Here is a 17,132-nt window from a genome sequence, read left to right on the forward strand (position 1 = left end):
TAAGGTCATACTCGAATTAAGCTCTAATCGAATTAAGACAGGTGGAGTACTCCTATTTTAGTCACATTATGGACATGTATTACAGACATGTAAACGCCTTAATCACACTATTAACGTCGTGTGGGAGTTTTCACCGCATTTTGCGACAGGACACGATCACACACGGCAGTGCTCAACGTTTTACGGCGAACAAGAGAGTTCGGCTGCGTCCCAAACCGCATACTTACCTACTATAGGCCTGTAGTGGGGAAAAATACATGTATCTCGGTTACTATATAGACGGTAAGTACGTGGTTTGGGACACAGGACACGGCTTCAAGCAGTTGTCTGTTAGCATGTACAGCATGACAAATAATGAACTGCACTTAAAGCGTTCGTAAAAAATAAAATAAATAAAAACACCCAAAACTGTATACTGTACCATAACGAAGACGAACTGTATGCTGATACGTGAAATTCTGGAGGGTACGTCGGATGTCGTGGCGCGGTGACGTAATGACGTGCTGTTAATCGAACTATGTTCTAGAACATGTAAAACGGGAACATGAAAGGAATATTCTAAAAGCGACTCACAATATTGTCTTACTCAGAGTAAGCCCAATAATTAGATTACTGCTGTCCATGTAAACGTAGTCACTGTAGTTTTGCATGAAAAAAACTGTTCCTTGATACTTCATTTAATGGCTACAAAAATTTGTTGTTATTTTATAAATAAAAAGGTGTATAACACTGTTTTCTTTTGTCTTTAAAGTCCATGTCTCATTTTCAGTCAATTTTTAATGATTAAAATATAAGAAGATATAAATGATGGTGTATTCTGACTCTTATGTAAGGAACACAACTTCCCCACATCAATGATTATACGTTTTTCTTTTTAAAATAACACCATGTTTGTGTCTTTATACAAAAATAAAAAGCCTATAATAAAGCTCTCGGTACAAAAGGCAAAGGCATTGTTAAACTGTTTATCTGCATGTTTTTGTGTGTGGGATGCTTGTAACCCAACAGATACATGATTTGGCCCAGAGTTTGGGTCTGACACTGGTGTAGATACACATGCAGAATAGTATTCACTAGAGATTGAGATATAGCTTGGGGGAAGAGCTTTTTAGGCAGGCTTGCACTATGATAGATATCCGTATACACACACACACACACACACACACACACACACACACACACACACACACACACGGAGCATGCATGCTCCTATTCATAGGCCAGACAACCTGTGTGACTTAACAGTTTGTTCTGCATGGGAGCTTTGTTTTGTGTGTGCACTTGGTGTTCATAAAAATGTGTTTACACAGCTGTTCATACATGTTACTTGTGCATTTGGAAATATTTTTTTGCTAGGTCGGTGTATTTGTGTGAGCTCTCCTTGGAGTGCGTATCATTTTCTCCGTCTCTCTCTCTCACACACACTTTCTCACTGACTGCTTTGGCGGTAACCTCAAATGCCTGGCTGCTGTGGAAAGAGCACAACCATTGGCTCTAAGCTTCTTCCCCCACCTCTTTCCCCCCTGGGTATCACACCAAGCAGCCACTCTGATTGGCTGAGGCAGTCTGCTCAGTGATTAGAGCAGCCTGTCCCCATCTGATTGGCCCTCTCCATGGTGCAGGCACGGAGCACTCACCTATAGCACGCCGTGGCACCAGGAGAGACGAGCAGTAAACAGAACCGTCTGCACAATCATGCTGTCACAATAAGAGAGAGCAGGAGAAGTGATGGGGCAGAGAGAGAGAGAGAGAGAGAGAGAGAGAGAGAGAGAGAGAGAGAGAGAGAGAGAGAGCGAGAAGATGGGGAGACAAGTGGAGAGCGAGCAAGGGGGGCGGGGGGTTGGGGTAGGTAGATGGAGGAATGCCACTGCCTTGTGGTGTGAGTCATGCTGAGAGGATTTTAGGATGAGATAATGCCTTATGTGTGGGATGATGTCATCCACCCTGCATACGCATGCACACCCACCCTAATGTGCACACATTCTAGCCATTATCCTTTCAATTATTATTATTCTTTTTCATTTGGGAATTGCTTAATTGTAATATCACAAATATTTATTAGCAGTATTATATATTAGTGTTATCCTGTTGATTGGTAGAAAATAATTGATTAAATGGAAATTATTTTACACTACTTTTGTTTTAATAACATTATTATTATTATTATTATTATTATGATTATTATTATTATTATTATTATTATTAGTAGTAGTAGTAGTATTAGGATGTAACAAAATGCCATATTATATTATTTGATACGTCTGTGTATCTATCATATAACCAAAAGTTCCTAGACACCTGACCACCACGCTCATAGGTGGTTCTTCCCCTAAACTGTTTCTACAACATTGGAAGCTCACAGTTGTGTACGATGTGTTTGTTTGCTGTAGCAATTTCCCTTCACTGGAATTAATAGGCCCAAACCTGTTCCAGCATGAAAATGTCTTTGTGCACAAAGCGAGCTCCATGAAGACATGGTTTTGCCAAAGTTGGAGTGTAGGAACTTGAGTGTCCTGCACAAGACCCTGACCTCAACCCTGCTGAACACTTTTGGGATGAACTGGAACACCGACTGCACCCCAGACCTCCTCACCCAACATCAGTGCCTGACCTCACTAATGCTCTTGTGGCTGAATGAGCAAATCCCCACAGCCACGCGCCAAAATCTAGTGGAAGGCCTTCTCAGAAGAGAGGTTATTATAAAAGCAAAGGGTCTAGGGGCTAAATCTCGATGTTCAACAAGCACATATGATGACTATTGCTTTTGGCCATATAGTGTACCTTCAACAATCTGCATAATAAAGTAGGCTATACTAATAATAAAATATAGTTTATTTTTTGTAAGATGTAATAAACATTTAAACCTAAACAGGCCCACACACTCAAACCCCTGAACCCCCACCCCACCAACCAATGAAAAGTAGTTTCCACTTCATCTTGAATCAGGATAGGCTACAGGGAATTAAAAAAAAAAAAAAAGCCACATCTCCCAAGAATGCAGTTTTTCAGAAGCTAAACTAATATATTAACTTTCAGGGGGAAAGCAGCAATGGTTGCATTCATCAGCAAGCAGGAACTGGTAGATTTCCCCCAAATATTTAAGTCTGGTCTTGGCAGTTTGGCTTCCCGATGATTTTTGATGCTACAAGCCAAGAAATGTCCTGAAACGTTAAATCACTGCTAATACCACATGCGTGTCCATTCATCTATGCCAAGTTGGTCAGAGGAGATGAAAACACAAAGGAGGCACACAGTTGCGTTCAGGTAGCTTCCCCTTGATGATTCGATCAGGGCTAAAGAAATCACCACGGCAATTGGGAAATTTTGTAGCTGCACATGTGAGACACGTTTCGGTTGCAGAGAACACACGATTCACAAACTCATGTAGGGCTACCGACAGCAACGTGACCTTAACAGCACAACTAGCTAACAATGGCGTGTGGGGAAAAAAAGGCCCTGTGCTGCAGACACGCCCCCTTGAGAGTCACACCAGTGAAGGCTTGACCAGAGAGCTGATGTTGGCCGTGGTTCATTTTGTTGCACAGCTTTCGCTTTGTTATATGGTGCTAAGAGTTAGAGTCACTGTCATTATTAAGGTTCAGTTGTTTACATTTAGATTGATTAATGTTTTAGTGCAGTGGTTCTGAACGAGGGGGGCTTGTAGAGATCGGAAGGGGGGCACAAATTGTTTTCAAGAAAGAAAAAAAAAACCCAGACCGGGTATAATTTGGGTACTGTGTGTATTTTATTGCTTTTCAAATAGAATGTGCATAAATGGAAAAACCCCGCATTCCCTCTCCCTCTGTATTTTCTTTTTGCTGGGGAGAGACAGAGCTTAGCCCGCCTTTTATTTAACTGTCAGTGCAGACCAGTACCGCCAACTTAGCGACTTTTCAGAATCCTTTAGTGACTTTTTTTTTTTTGCAAAAAAAAGTGCCCACGACAAATCTAGCAACTTTTTCCAGGGTGTCCTCTGCCTTGTATCCCGAGTCCCCTGGGACAGACTCCAGGCTCTCCCACGACCCCTTGTTGGATAAGCGGTATAGGAAATGGATGGGATCGATTGCACCCAGCATCTATCTCAGATTTATGGTTTACTGCAGGAAGTGCAGCTCCTAAAAATGATGTTTAAATTTCCTCATGTTTCAAAAATATTACATGTTTTTCCTGCTAATTCAGGAGCAAGTGTGTAAATTTAAGGATGCAAGAAGGAAATCTTTTGGTAAGCCTGTAACAAGAGACTTCAAGAGCAGCATGTCCTTCAGGTTCTGGACTAGTAGGTCAGACAAGATTGTCCTAAAATATGGGTTAGCAAGGTGCGTCAATACTCAAAGTGCTTTTATTGGCAATGAAACAGATTTGTTATTGTAATATATTGTGTTGTACAGAACTCTGAAGAGAGTATTAGTTTGTGAAAGGGACAGTGTGTCAGGGTTTTAAAGTATGCAGGAAGACATTGAAACACAGCAGTGAAGTGTAATTTCGAGAGCGAGGTCTGTATTCCGTCTACCCGAAAATTCAGCACGGGACGAAAGTTTAATGCGGAATGTTTCACACGGGTGTTACACAAGGTATTGAACGCTCTAAACATTTCCAATACTACAACGCTGTAAATGATATTGTGATCAATTCTCTTCGTGTTGCATTTAAATAGGCCAGTACTAATCAGATGATGTGTTTAGCCTGTAGGTCAGTCCTGTTGCGCACGCTAATTTGACTCGTTTCAGTGAGATACACACCGTGGTTCCAGCTGCAAGCGCACAGCTAAAGGAAATAATTGAGTGTTTAATTCAGGCATATGATTAACTGCTTTTCCTGTTTAGTGACTCATGGAGCTCGTGACGCCTAATTCACGAAATTCGTGATCAAAATGAATCGTCATTTTGTCAGCGTGTGATAATGTTGGTGAAATGATCTAAACAGGTGCGAGTGTCTCAGTGCGCTTTTACCCGCAGCGTAAGGGGCGCTATTTTAAGCTTAATCAAAGTGTAGTTCGGGTTGGTAAAGTATTAGGATATAACTATACACCTAATATTTTCATACATGGTTTTAGGGAGAATCTATGAGAGCAGCAGTCTGCCAGAGTCCTGATTGGTCAGTGTCATACTGAATGAAAATGTTTGAATTTTTTTGGTACTTTGGTTTTTCTTCAAGTTATGAAGAGCTTTGTGTTTATAAAAAAGGAGGAAATAGTCATTTCGACGTAACTTCAGTGTCGGGCTGTTCAATGGAGCAAACTCTCTAATAGTGAGGTGACAGTGAGGAAATTTTCCCACTGGTTAATCAATGTGTGACAACACTGGTAATACCGGTATCACCGGGGGGGGGCTTCCCCCTTGCTTCTGAATGCTCGTGCGGCCGTGTGCATTTCACTTTCGCTTTCGAATTAGTGCCAATTACTTGAATAATGGGTTCATTATTATTCTTAATGAAGAACATAGCAACAACAAAACACTACAGTGACAAACTTGCTTATATTAAACCGAGAACTTTTTAAACCAAATCTTCTGGTCAGTCAGCTTGCCTCACTCTCGCTACGTGATAAATGAATGAGTCCTGCTGATCTGTGCTGCGACTCTGACTCATTCGTCTCGTGCTGAATTGAACAGAAGCGTTCAGTTTTTAATGGTAGCGACCGTTCTCTAACTGAACGAAACGATTATTTTTACTGTAAAAAGTCAAAACGGCGGTGGGGGCGGTGCCACGTTGGGAAAGTGATGTCATCGGTGTGCGAGTAACGTCGACTATCGCAGCAAGCCTAATCCTTATCAAGTTTAGCAGAAAACATGAAGACGGAGCACACGTGTTAAAGCGACTCTACAATCAATTTACGATTCCAGCTGAACAAACATTGCGAAATAGTCAAGTAATGTCAGGCAAGCTGAAACACTTTACAAATTCCACAGAATGCTGGTACTTTGCACCTATAAAACCATGAAGCTATCATTTCCAGCAGCTAGCTCATTAGCAAACTCCTGAAATATGTGTTTTCTGTTTCTGTGTCTCTCTTGGGTTATAGATTATGAAAATCATGAAATTTAACCTGGCAGCTGTGGCTTTGATCAATTATTTAAGGCTTTCCAGGGCAACTCACAGCAGAAAAACATATAGAGGGGTTTTTTTTTTCTATACTTGTTATAGTGCTATTTGATTTTTCTAATTGAAAAAGTTGCATACTGCAGCTTTAAGCCGTAGCTGAGTGGCTCATGATTGGAGAAGGTGATCATACACCTGGATCACATGCTGGATTAAATCAGAGCAGAAGGTGAATGAGTCATCACACACACACACACACACACACACACACACACACACACACACACTGACTGTTTAAACCTCTTACCCACTATATCACGATTTGAGATCTGTAGGTATTCATCCCTCATTGTTCCTGTGATTAGTGGGCGATGAGATCATCTGTCAATCACAGAAAGCTGCTTTCTCTCTCACAGCTGAGCGTTCCAGGCAAACATTAGGGCGATTGGGTGTCAAGGTCAGATTAAGCACAACAGGAAGTTTGTGAGCACATTATGAGGCTGTGTTATAAATCCCAGTAATTAATCATCTTTTTAAACTAATAAAGCTCATTTATTTCTCAAACTTCGTTGGTCCAGGTGAGTGTGTACTGAGGCCTTGTTTTACCGATCAGTGGTGTTCTGCTTATCAGCACCATATCAGTTCTGGAACAGTGTCAGGAATACAGGCAGAAAACCCCATTGAACACACTGGCTTTCAGTTTACACATTTGACACTTTTCACATTACACATTATTTTTTATTAGAAATCTTTAATGACTCTGTTTTTGTCCTGTATCTTAAAAACAAACCTATTTATCATGGTACATTTATTACCCATTTATATAGGTCATTCTTCCTAAGATTGTATTACATTTAAACGTTTTGTAAAGGTTGTGCAGAGACTGTGGTATTTCAGAAGTGCACACAGCCATCATCTGGAATTTAGTATAAAATCACAGTCCACATTAGACTGGTCTGAAAGTGAGTGCCAAACTTTTAGGCCCAATTAACTTTGTCGTCAAAGAACCCAAAATTGAAACTGGGATGCCCTCTATGCTCATTTTCTCTTGTTTAAGAGAAGCTATGGTTTAGAACTGAGCTCTCTGATCTGTATTATTGTGTAACGTCAGAGGAAGCTGACATGACTGACACCATATGTTTGTCCCTCCTCAGGTGTTTGGGAACAAGATGTTAATCCCGTCTCTGGATGGAGGTTTGTTTCAGTGGAACAGGGACAGGGAGAGCATGGAGGCCGTCCCATTTAGTGTGGATTCCCTGCTCGACTCTTCTTACCGTGTCGGAGAGGACACCGTGCTGGTGGGAGGAAAATCGCTCACTACCTACGGCCTGGGAATCTATAGTGGCAAGGTACACTCGCACAGTTAGGATTCCATTCTCCCTATGACACAATGTCATTGGACTTATATAGGTTTATGCAAAATTATTCTTATTTGAAAAATGGCAACGTTTTCAAACATTTCTGATTGAAAAAATAAATAGCTAGGAGTGTCAAATCTCCATTAAACTTTCATGCATTGGGTCAAATTTATTTATATAGAGCCATTTAAAAACAACATAGGGCTTTACAACAATAATTACAAAAACTAAAATACACAAAAATAGTCTCTCCTCTTTTTTTCTTTTTTTTCTTTTTTTTTTTTGGATCACTCTGGCCAATTTTTACTTGAGGTGGGGGTCAAAAGTATAACAAGGGCTCTAAAACATTTAAATGTGGATTTGTATCTTAAATCAAAATAGTATTTAAATAGTGAAATTTGGTGCGACAGACTTAATAGAAATTAAAATGAATAGAAACAAAGTGTTTTTTCTTGAAGGATGAAAATGATATTATGCTTTACAATGGAAGGAAAAAAACCCATAATGTAGGCTGTAAAATCATTTTATAATTGTACTGTGACAGCCGGAGTCAAAAGACAATAATGTCAAGCAGTGATAGTTTGGTTCAGCAGTGCTGCTTTGTTCCCGCTCTAATTTTATTTGTTTAAAAAAAAAAAAATTTTAATTCTCTCTCTCACTCTCTCTATAGCTGAAGTATATCTGTTCGGCCGTGGGCTGCAGTCATTGGGGAGAGGAAGAGGCCGAGCCAGAAGACATGCTGTTACTGCAGAGAACACAGAAGACGGTCAGAGCTGTGACCCCTCGCAGCGGCTTTGAGAAGTAGGTCATATCCCTGTCTGTTCACCCAGAGACATTCTTGTAGTTAATGTTTGACTGTGTTGACCCTTTGTCTCTGTCTGTCAGGTGGAACTTCAGTGTGGGAAACTTTCAGCTAAAGTTTGTTCCAGAGACTGATACACAGCTCAGCTTTCTGGAAGGGGAAACGGCCAATAAGGAGGCGTGGCATGAACTGCAACGTGATGGGCCGCGTGTGATCCTGGAAGAAGCAGAAGCGCACGGTCAAAACCACGCTAACGCGCGCGTACAAACAGAAGGCCTAGACTTAGTGCTCAAAGTGTCTATTCCAGACTGGAAGGTTATGGCGTTTAGCAGTGGACCCGGAGGACAGCTCATCTGGGAGCATCAGGTGAGCTCTTGGATTTTTTTTTGGCTTTATAATTCCTCCCTGATATGCTCAGGATCCAAGATCAGACTTTGACCTACTAGCCAAGGCAGTGGTGGCTTAGAGGTTAAAGCTCTGGGTTACTGATCGGAGGGTTGGGGGCCCTCGACCCTCTCTGCTCCAGGGGCGCTCTATCATGGCTGACCCTGCGCTCTGACCTCAACTTCCTAACATGCTGGGGTATGCGACGAAAAGAATTTTACTGTGCTGTAATGTGTATATGTAACAAATAAAGACTATTCATTATCATTATTATCATTATCAATAAGGATGCTTAGACATGAGCTTGATTGTACAAATATACTAAGGATGAAATGAATGAATAAGGATGCTTGTTTGCTCTACTGTGTTGAGTAAGTGCGACTGGCACTTACTTTGATCACAGTGGCAACGCATGTTTAAAAGAATCTGACAGCAAGTACAGATTTTTGTGCATTTTGTAACTATGAGCCGCTGTGATGTCCTGTGGGTGCAGCGTCAGTTTTACTTTAAAATGTGCTTAATCTGCAAACCTGAGGTATCTGATTTATGTCCATTGTAAACCATTTTAATGGAAACTGCCCACTCCTGAGACGTGTTATTCCCCGTGTACACCACAAGAGTGCTGCTCTGTGCATCGAAATACAGCCAGACGAGGCTTCTCTTTTTCATGTTTTTGCACTGACGTCATGTAGGACGTAATGAATACCCGAATTGGGGTTTCTGTAGTACAGGCACCTCAAACAGTTAACTGTGTATTTAAAAACCCATGCACGTCCCTGCTCGCAGGTGATGAGTAGCGGAGAGTTTGGGTGCATGTAACACAATTACCTAACTGATTCGTAAAATGAGTTTTTCTTTGACCAGACCAGAAAAATGACCGACGACATCTCCGCTCATGTGTGTACTATGTGTCCCTGCACTGTAGTTCTGCACACCCATTGCCTCAGCCTGGTTGGTCGGAGGGGGAAAGGTGACCCCTATCAGTCTGTTCGATGACACCTCTTACACCGTCCAACCAGAGAATGAGATTCAGGAGGAGGATGACGACCTCGTGGAGGAGGCGCGAGGAGCCACAGAGTCGAGTATTTATCTAGGTAAAGTGTGTGTGTGTGTGTGTGTGTGTGTGTGTGTTGGGGGGACTGAAAGAGCTACAAAACGGATTTTTAACTTTTTTCTTCTGTGTGTTTCCACTTACAGGGATGTTTCAAAAGCAGCTATATTTACAGTCTTCGGTTCGAATGACCGAGAAGTTTCCATCTAAGCCCAAAGCCCTGGACAGCCACCACTCAGGGAGAGACATCATTCCTCCTCCCACTGTCAAATGGAAGCCTCTTATCCGTACGTTTGCACACGTTAACACAGACATACGGTTTGCGGTCTGGTTAATGGCTATGTTAAGATCGTTATTTTCAACGTTGTTTATTTCAGACTCTCCTTCTCGCACTCCGGCTCTTGTGAGGTCAGAGGAGTTCGATAAGTGTTTGAAGAACGACAAATTTTCCTATGAGGAGTACAGCAATGGTGCTCTTTCTATACTACAATATCCTCACGGTTAGAACGACTTTCTGTTCTTTCTAGCATCCAGAACCAGACCGTTAGTTGGACGTCTTGTTTCAGAGGGTTAATAACTGTTGTCTCTGCAGATAATGGGTACTACTTCCCATACAGTGCACGGTACCGTGGTCGGCGAGAGGTGACCGCAGTGAGCATATTGCATAAAGGTGAGCCTGGCAGGATGAGGAGGAAGGACCCAGTGCTACTTCTGCCATGGTGGAAGGAGATCTTGGGCACCATCATCTTTTGCATTGCTGCTACCACGTACATCGTTCGCAAGTTCTTCCATCCACAAACAACGTACATGCGGGTAAGATGACCGGTAGCATACTTGCACACATGGGCATTGAAATTTTAGAGCTAGATTAGTTCTTTATTTATTTATTTATTTTTTTAAAATTATTATTATTATTTTTTTTTTTAGTAAGTAGTAATTTTAATGATTACCAATATACATTCCAAAAGTACTGGAACAACAAGGCCAATTCCTTTGGTTTTTGCTGTACGTTGAAGACATTTGGATTTGAGTTCAAAAGATTAATATGAGACGATAGATCAGAATTTCAGCATTCAGTGTTCTGATATGTCCATCTAGATGTGTTAAACAACTTAGAACATGGCACCTTTGGTGGCAGACAGCCCAATTTTTAGTTGAGCAAAGGTATTGGAAAAGATAGGCTTAAAGACAGTAAGACTTTTTTGATGCAGTAACTGTATCAAGCTGGTGATCCCTCTTTCTGTTGTTGTTGTTGTTGTTGTTGTTGTTTCGTTTATCCTTACTTCACTGGATATACAGCTTTCAGTAGTAGTTTGAATTGATCTCACAGTAATGTAATTACTAAACCTGGTAATAGACAAAGGCGCATGCCATGTTATTGTAATTGTGTCTTGCGTCTGTTTGTGTAAAGCTAACCTGCGCAGCCAGGCTGTTTGTAGCAATTTGGGCAAATTACTCAGACACTTTATCCAGTCCAAATCAGCCAGTTGAATCCCTTACAAATTACATTACTGCACCCCCTCTGGTAAACACTTCATTCTAATTAAAAGTGGTTAAGATTGTTTGGATGTGTTTCACACTTTGTTTCTCTTGGTTTAATTGCAGCAGCGGAAGGAGTCTGAGACACAGTGTCAGACAGACACCAAGTTTGAGCCGGACGCCAACGAACTCAGGGAGGCAGTAACAGACACTCGGCCCAGTGAATACGTGTCCAGGTAAAACTGAATTGCGGTAATATTTTAGCAGGTTTTGACACATTTGGGACATGAACCTCAACCCAGACGTGGACTTCTACTGGAGAGTTTTTCTAGTTTAATGAAAACGCTGGTCTCATTTACAGCGGGACAGTGGCACAGCTGCAACATCTACATGAAGTAGAACACACAGCCACACATGCCACAGAATACAAGAACACACCCGTGCACATTTTCAGAGTGCCACTAGCGTTTCGGGTGGCAACCATATGGTTCTTGAGAAAGTCATGGCAGGAATGTCAGCTTATGAACAGCTGGTCCTTCTGTTTCCAGAACTTGTACACCCTGCTGCTTACTTACTGTTCATCACTCTATGGATGCTTTCACACTATGCAGAAAAAGTGCTTGCCTAAGCGCCTTCTTGGCTGATATGAAAAAAGCAGCTCATGCTACTCGTACACTGTAACCATAACACTAATAGAATCCTAGCTGGTACAGGTTAGCTAGCCAGTATTATTTTTGTTGTTGATAATAAAGCTTACATTACATGCAATGTTTGATTAAAAATTGAGTGTGAAAGCAGCCTAATACTGTCTGTAAATGCATCTTCAACATAAAGCAGACCAAGAACGTCCATGTTCTGAAAGGCTCACCATTTCAACCCTTTCTACCCTTAATCTGTCCGATAATCTGTCCGTGTTGGAATATTGAAGGAGACCTTTTTTTTTTTTTTTTTTTTTTTTTTTTTTTTTTTCCCCCCCGCATCTGAATGACAGCTGTGGCTCTTTTGTGGCTCTGTGTTGCAGGTACCTGACAGACTTTGAACCAGTGCAGTGTTTAGGGCGCGGTGGTTTCGGAGTCGTGTTTGAGGCACGGAACAAAGTAGACGACTGCAATTATGCCATCAAGAGGATCCGCTTACCCAACAGGTAACCGTTGCCGTCATCTTTATTGCAGTATGCAAGTACACACAGTAGGTGAACATTTATTTATTTAAATATGTGTTTGTGTGTGCAGGGAAGTGGCCCGTGAAAAGGTGATGCGGGAGGTAAAGGCCTTAGCTAAATTGGAGCACCCGGGTATCATCCGTTACTTCAATGCTTGGCAGGAGAGCCCACCTCAGGGCTGGCAGGAGGAAATGGATCGACGCTGGCTTAAAGATGCCAGGTACAATTAACATAAAAGCAACGAGCCTTCACATATAGAGCAAGCTTGTTAAATTAATGACTTATAAAACTATCATTAAACTACCCTTACATTTAAAAGTAAGCGTGTTCTATATTAGCTCAGCTGATTTATACGTCAGGGTGTCCTGCGTGAACACACTCACAGGGTCAAGACTTCATATTTGCATGTAACATGAGCGTGTCCACTAGGGGGCGGGGCCTGCACCAAACCAGTATTTACTTAATGCAGGCCATCAGAAAGAGCATACACAAAGGAGAGTCACGTGTTTCACTGTGGAAATGATCAACAGAAGATAACATGGGTTATCTTGAGCTTTTTCTAAAAATGCTGTTTGGGGGGGTGGGTTGGGTTGGAGAAACCTTGTGTGATTAATTATAAACCAAGTCAATATAAGCATTTCTGAAACATTTTCACTCATCTGTATTAAGCAGTACCAAGCAACTCTTGTCTCAAAAGTACTTCAGTTTAACCAGTGTTTAACCCGATGGTGACTATTTTATTTTTATTTTTTACCCAGTTAGATCTAACACTCAGTTACAATCCTCTGTCATTTTTGGCCATACAGATAAGTGTAAGACATAATTAGAAACTATAAAGGGTCCACTTTTACTTGTGTACAATCCCAATAACAACAAAACCTTAAACAGGGTGCACTTTCAGCTGTCTCTGTCTCCGCTAGAATCTTTCTGAAACACGCCCCAAAAATGAAACTCGGCGAATACTTATCACACAAACATGAGACGTGTGTCTAAAGAAAGCATGACATGTCTACTTTTTTTACTTTATAAACCAATTCACATTTAAAACAAATATTCTCCTGCAATGTAATCTGTGTGAAACTAAAGAGATGCACGGTTTCTCCTGGCTCAGCTAATTATCGTTACCGTGAACACACCCACACGCAGAGCACACTATTCAAACGCTGATGTGCTGAGGCGATCTATGCAAAATGGTAAACGCCCCCAACAATGCCTTAAAAAGCATCAAGTTTCATCAGACTCCTTCACTTTCCTGCTTATGTTCAATACTACGTGAGCGAGGAGGCTACGTGTAGGTAGACGAGTGGGCTCGTACAAACCAGCCACCTTCTGCAATACTCTCGTCTCTCCCTGTGTGCACTGGACACTTCAATTATTTTTCTTTCATGTTTTAACATTGATGATGATGATGATGATGATGATGATGATAATAATAGTAATAATAATAATAATAATAATAATAATAATAATAATAATAATAATAATAAATGTTTCTTGAGGAGCAAATCAGAATATTAGAATGATTTCTGAAGGATCATGTGGCACTGAAGACTGGTGTAATGATGCTGAAAATTCAGCTTTGATCACAGGAATAAATTGCATTTTACAATATATTTTTTAAAAAAGTGTTATTTTTAAATTGTAAAAAAAAATTTATATTTCACAATATCACCGTTTTTGCTGTGTTTTGGATGAAATGCAGCCTTGGTGAGCAGAAGAGACTTCTTTTAAGAACATGAAAAAATCTTCCCGATCTAAAGTGTCTAACAAAAGTTAAATGACTATATATCGTTTTGTATGAAATTAGCTATCAGGATGGATTTCACGTCATTATGTAGTAAAAACTGTAGGCTACAAGATCCAGTTCTCAAAGTCTTGTGAACAAATGGTTAGGACGTGTTGTATGGCCTTATTTCAGTGACCTGAAAATTCTTTTTTTTTTTTTTTTTTTTTTTTTTTTTTTTTTTTTTCATAAACCACGCATAAAGGTTATTTTCTCAAAAATACAAACTTGTACATACATGCTGCTCACGTATTATTGTAGCCCTGTTTCTGCTGAATAATGAGTGTAATCAGACTTTAGCTATTAATATGTTTATAAGCAACTGAAAAAAAACGTCAAGGCATGTCTCAACTTCTCCAGAGCCCCAAAACACCCTCAGGGCCCAGAGGGTTAAACCCACAATTCTATCAATCATGAAATGACTGATGCTTTCAGTTTTCTTTAAATGGAGTTGCTGTGGTTTATGTCACACTACATTGTGTCTTTATTGGAAGTCAGGTAGAAGAAAAAGAAAGTAAAATGTGCGATCCAGCAGGATTAAACTACAGCCGCTATAAAGCTTTGCCATTTAAATTCACATATAAGACAATATCATAAGTATAGTTTTTCTTGTACAGAAATCATAAATCTGATCTATCATATTGTACCCGATCTACTTGCTTGTGCTGTTCATTTATTCTAGCTGTTTTATCATAGAGGAGAAATCAAGCAGAGTGAATATGGCCCAACACAAAGCACCCCCCCCCCCCCCCCCCACTCGTTTCTGTCGTGAGCTCTTATTTTAACCAACGCCGCTTTCAGAAAAGGTTTGAGGAGCACGAGCATACAATCGGACACACCTCCTTGCCAACCTGCGTTCATGTCAAGACCTATATGCGTGACGTGTAGTTGGCGGTCACGCAGGAAGCGATTCGGTGCTTCTCTGTATGCCGCTCCTTACCCATAATCCCCCTCCCTGCTTCGCAGGGCAAATACAGGTTAACACCGAAGTATAAACCAGGCCTCGATGATGTGAAGTAGGCATCACAGCTTTGACGCTGTCCACAGCTTTGACATCATGTCCAACAGACTTTAATATTAGGCAACACAGCAAGCAGGTTTGCTGTTAGTGATAAGCAATCATAATAGTTTTGGTAGGTACGTTTTAATAGATTTGGCTACTGTTAAATAAGTCACTGAGAATATAACTCTGCTTCAGATACTGTATTGACCAGTAACAAATGACAGGCTGTTAACTAGCAGCTATCTGTGGGATGACCGGGTATTTCCAAATTATATAGTGCTGTCTTAGGCATCCTACTTTTTTGTGCAAATTGTTATAGATATTTATTTTATGAATTCAGAAATATGGAGTCCATGCAAAAACATTTTAGGTTTCCAAACATTACTATAAAATTTTTTGTATGTCAGTAAAGTAAAGAAAGCAGCATATTACATAAGAGACCATTTTTCAGACAAAAACATCATAATGAAGTCTGCTGGGTTTTGCTGCAAAAATAATTCAATTCAATTTCATTTGTATAGCGCTTTTTACAATAGACATTGTCTCAAAGCAGCTTTACAGAAATATCAACATGGTATACAGATATTAAAGGTGCGAATTTATCCCAACTGAGCAAGCCACTGAGTGGCGACGGTGGCAAGGAAAAACTCCCTAAGATGTTTTAAGAGGAAGAAACCTTGAGAGGAACTCGACTCAGAAGGGAACCCATCCTCATCTGGGTAACAACAGATAGTGTGAAAAAGTTCATTATGGATTTATATGAAGTCTGTATGGCGTTAGTAGCAGCCGTAGTCCCAGCAGTCTGGAATTAGAGAAGATTTGAGCTCCATCCAGAGGCAGAAAGGATCTGGATCTCTAGTATCTCCATAAATTCGTGTGGGGCTCGGCGATAGGAGAGAGGGAGAAAAAAAGATAATTATGACTGCGAAGTAGTAGAACAGAATCTAGTCAGGGTAGGCTTGAGTAAACAAATACGTTTTAAGCTTAGACTTAAACACTGAGAGTGTGTCTGAGTCCCGAACACTAATAGGAAGACTGTTCCATAACTGTGGGGCCCTATAAGAGAAAGCTCTTCCCCCTGCTGTAGCCTTCACTATTCGAGGTACCGTCAGATAGCCTGCACCTTTTGATCTAAGTAGGCGTGGCGGATCCTATAAAACCAAAAGGTCGCTTAGATATTGTGGCGCGAGACCGTTTAGTGCTTTATAGGTTAATAAAAGTATTTTATAGTTAATGCGAGATTTTACTGGGAGCCAATGCAGTGTTGATAATATCGGTGTGATATGGTCGTACCTTCTAGTTCTAGTTAGGACTCTAGCAGCTGCATTCTGGACTAACTGGAGCTTATTTATATTCCTACTGGAACATCCAGACAGTATGGCATTACAGTAATCTAATCTAGAGGTGACGAATGCATGAACTAGTATTTCCGCATCATGTAGTGACAATATGTTTCTTATTTCAGAAATATTTCTGAGATGAAAGAAAGCTATCCTAGTAATATTATCTACATGAGCATCAAATGATAGGCTAGAGTCAATAATCACTCCAAGGTCTTTAACTGCTGTACATGATGAAACAGAAAGACCATCCAGAGTAACCATGTGATCAGAAAGAATACTTCTAGCTACACGTGGGCCTAATAAAAGTATTTCTGTTTTATCAGAATTAAGTAGAAGGAAGTTAATTAACATCCAATGTCTAATGTCCTTTACACAATCCTCAACTTTACTAAGCTTCTGTCTGTCATCTGGCTTCGCTGAAACATACAACTGTGTATCATCAGCATAACAGTGGAAGCTAATTCCATGTTTACGAATAATTTGACCTAGGGGTAGCATATATAACGTAAAAAGCAGTGGGCCTCAAACAGAACCCTGTGGAACTCCAAAAGTAACTTCAGTACGCATGGAGAAATCACCATTTACATCTACGAACTGATAACGATTGGTGAGATAAGACCTGAGCCAGGAGAGGACTGTTCCCTTAATACCGACAACATTTTCTAATCTATCAAGGAGAATAGTGTGATCTATAGTATCAAAAGCTGCACTAAGGTCGAGTAACACAAGCA

The 17,132-nt window shown here is 40.6% G+C and overlaps 1 protein-coding gene across 2 annotated transcripts in view; it reads left to right on the forward strand.

The window, feature by feature from the left end:
• Positions 1-17,132, forward strand: part of eif2ak3 (eukaryotic translation initiation factor 2-alpha kinase 3) — a 40,293-nt gene that overhangs the window by 17,266 nt on the left and 5,895 nt on the right. For both annotated transcript variants that reach the window (XM_017464689.3, XM_017464690.3), the window contains exons 3-12: positions 7,191-7,385; positions 8,065-8,195; positions 8,280-8,562; positions 9,506-9,674; positions 9,778-9,918; positions 10,009-10,131; positions 10,224-10,444; positions 11,237-11,346; positions 12,132-12,254; positions 12,343-12,492. In XM_017464689.3, the coding sequence (XP_017320178.1) occupies positions 7,191-7,385; positions 8,065-8,195; positions 8,280-8,562; positions 9,506-9,674; positions 9,778-9,918; positions 10,009-10,131; positions 10,224-10,444; positions 11,237-11,346; positions 12,132-12,254; positions 12,343-12,492 (1,646 nt within the window). The remainder of the gene's footprint in view (positions 1-7,190; positions 7,386-8,064; positions 8,196-8,279; positions 8,563-9,505; positions 9,675-9,777; positions 9,919-10,008; positions 10,132-10,223; positions 10,445-11,236; positions 11,347-12,131; positions 12,255-12,342; positions 12,493-17,132) is intronic.

This window comes from Ictalurus punctatus, chromosome 3 (genome assembly GCF_001660625.3).
Source record: "Ictalurus punctatus breed USDA103 chromosome 3, Coco_2.0, whole genome shotgun sequence".
Lineage (NCBI taxonomy): Eukaryota > Metazoa > Chordata > Actinopteri > Siluriformes > Ictaluridae > Ictalurus > Ictalurus punctatus.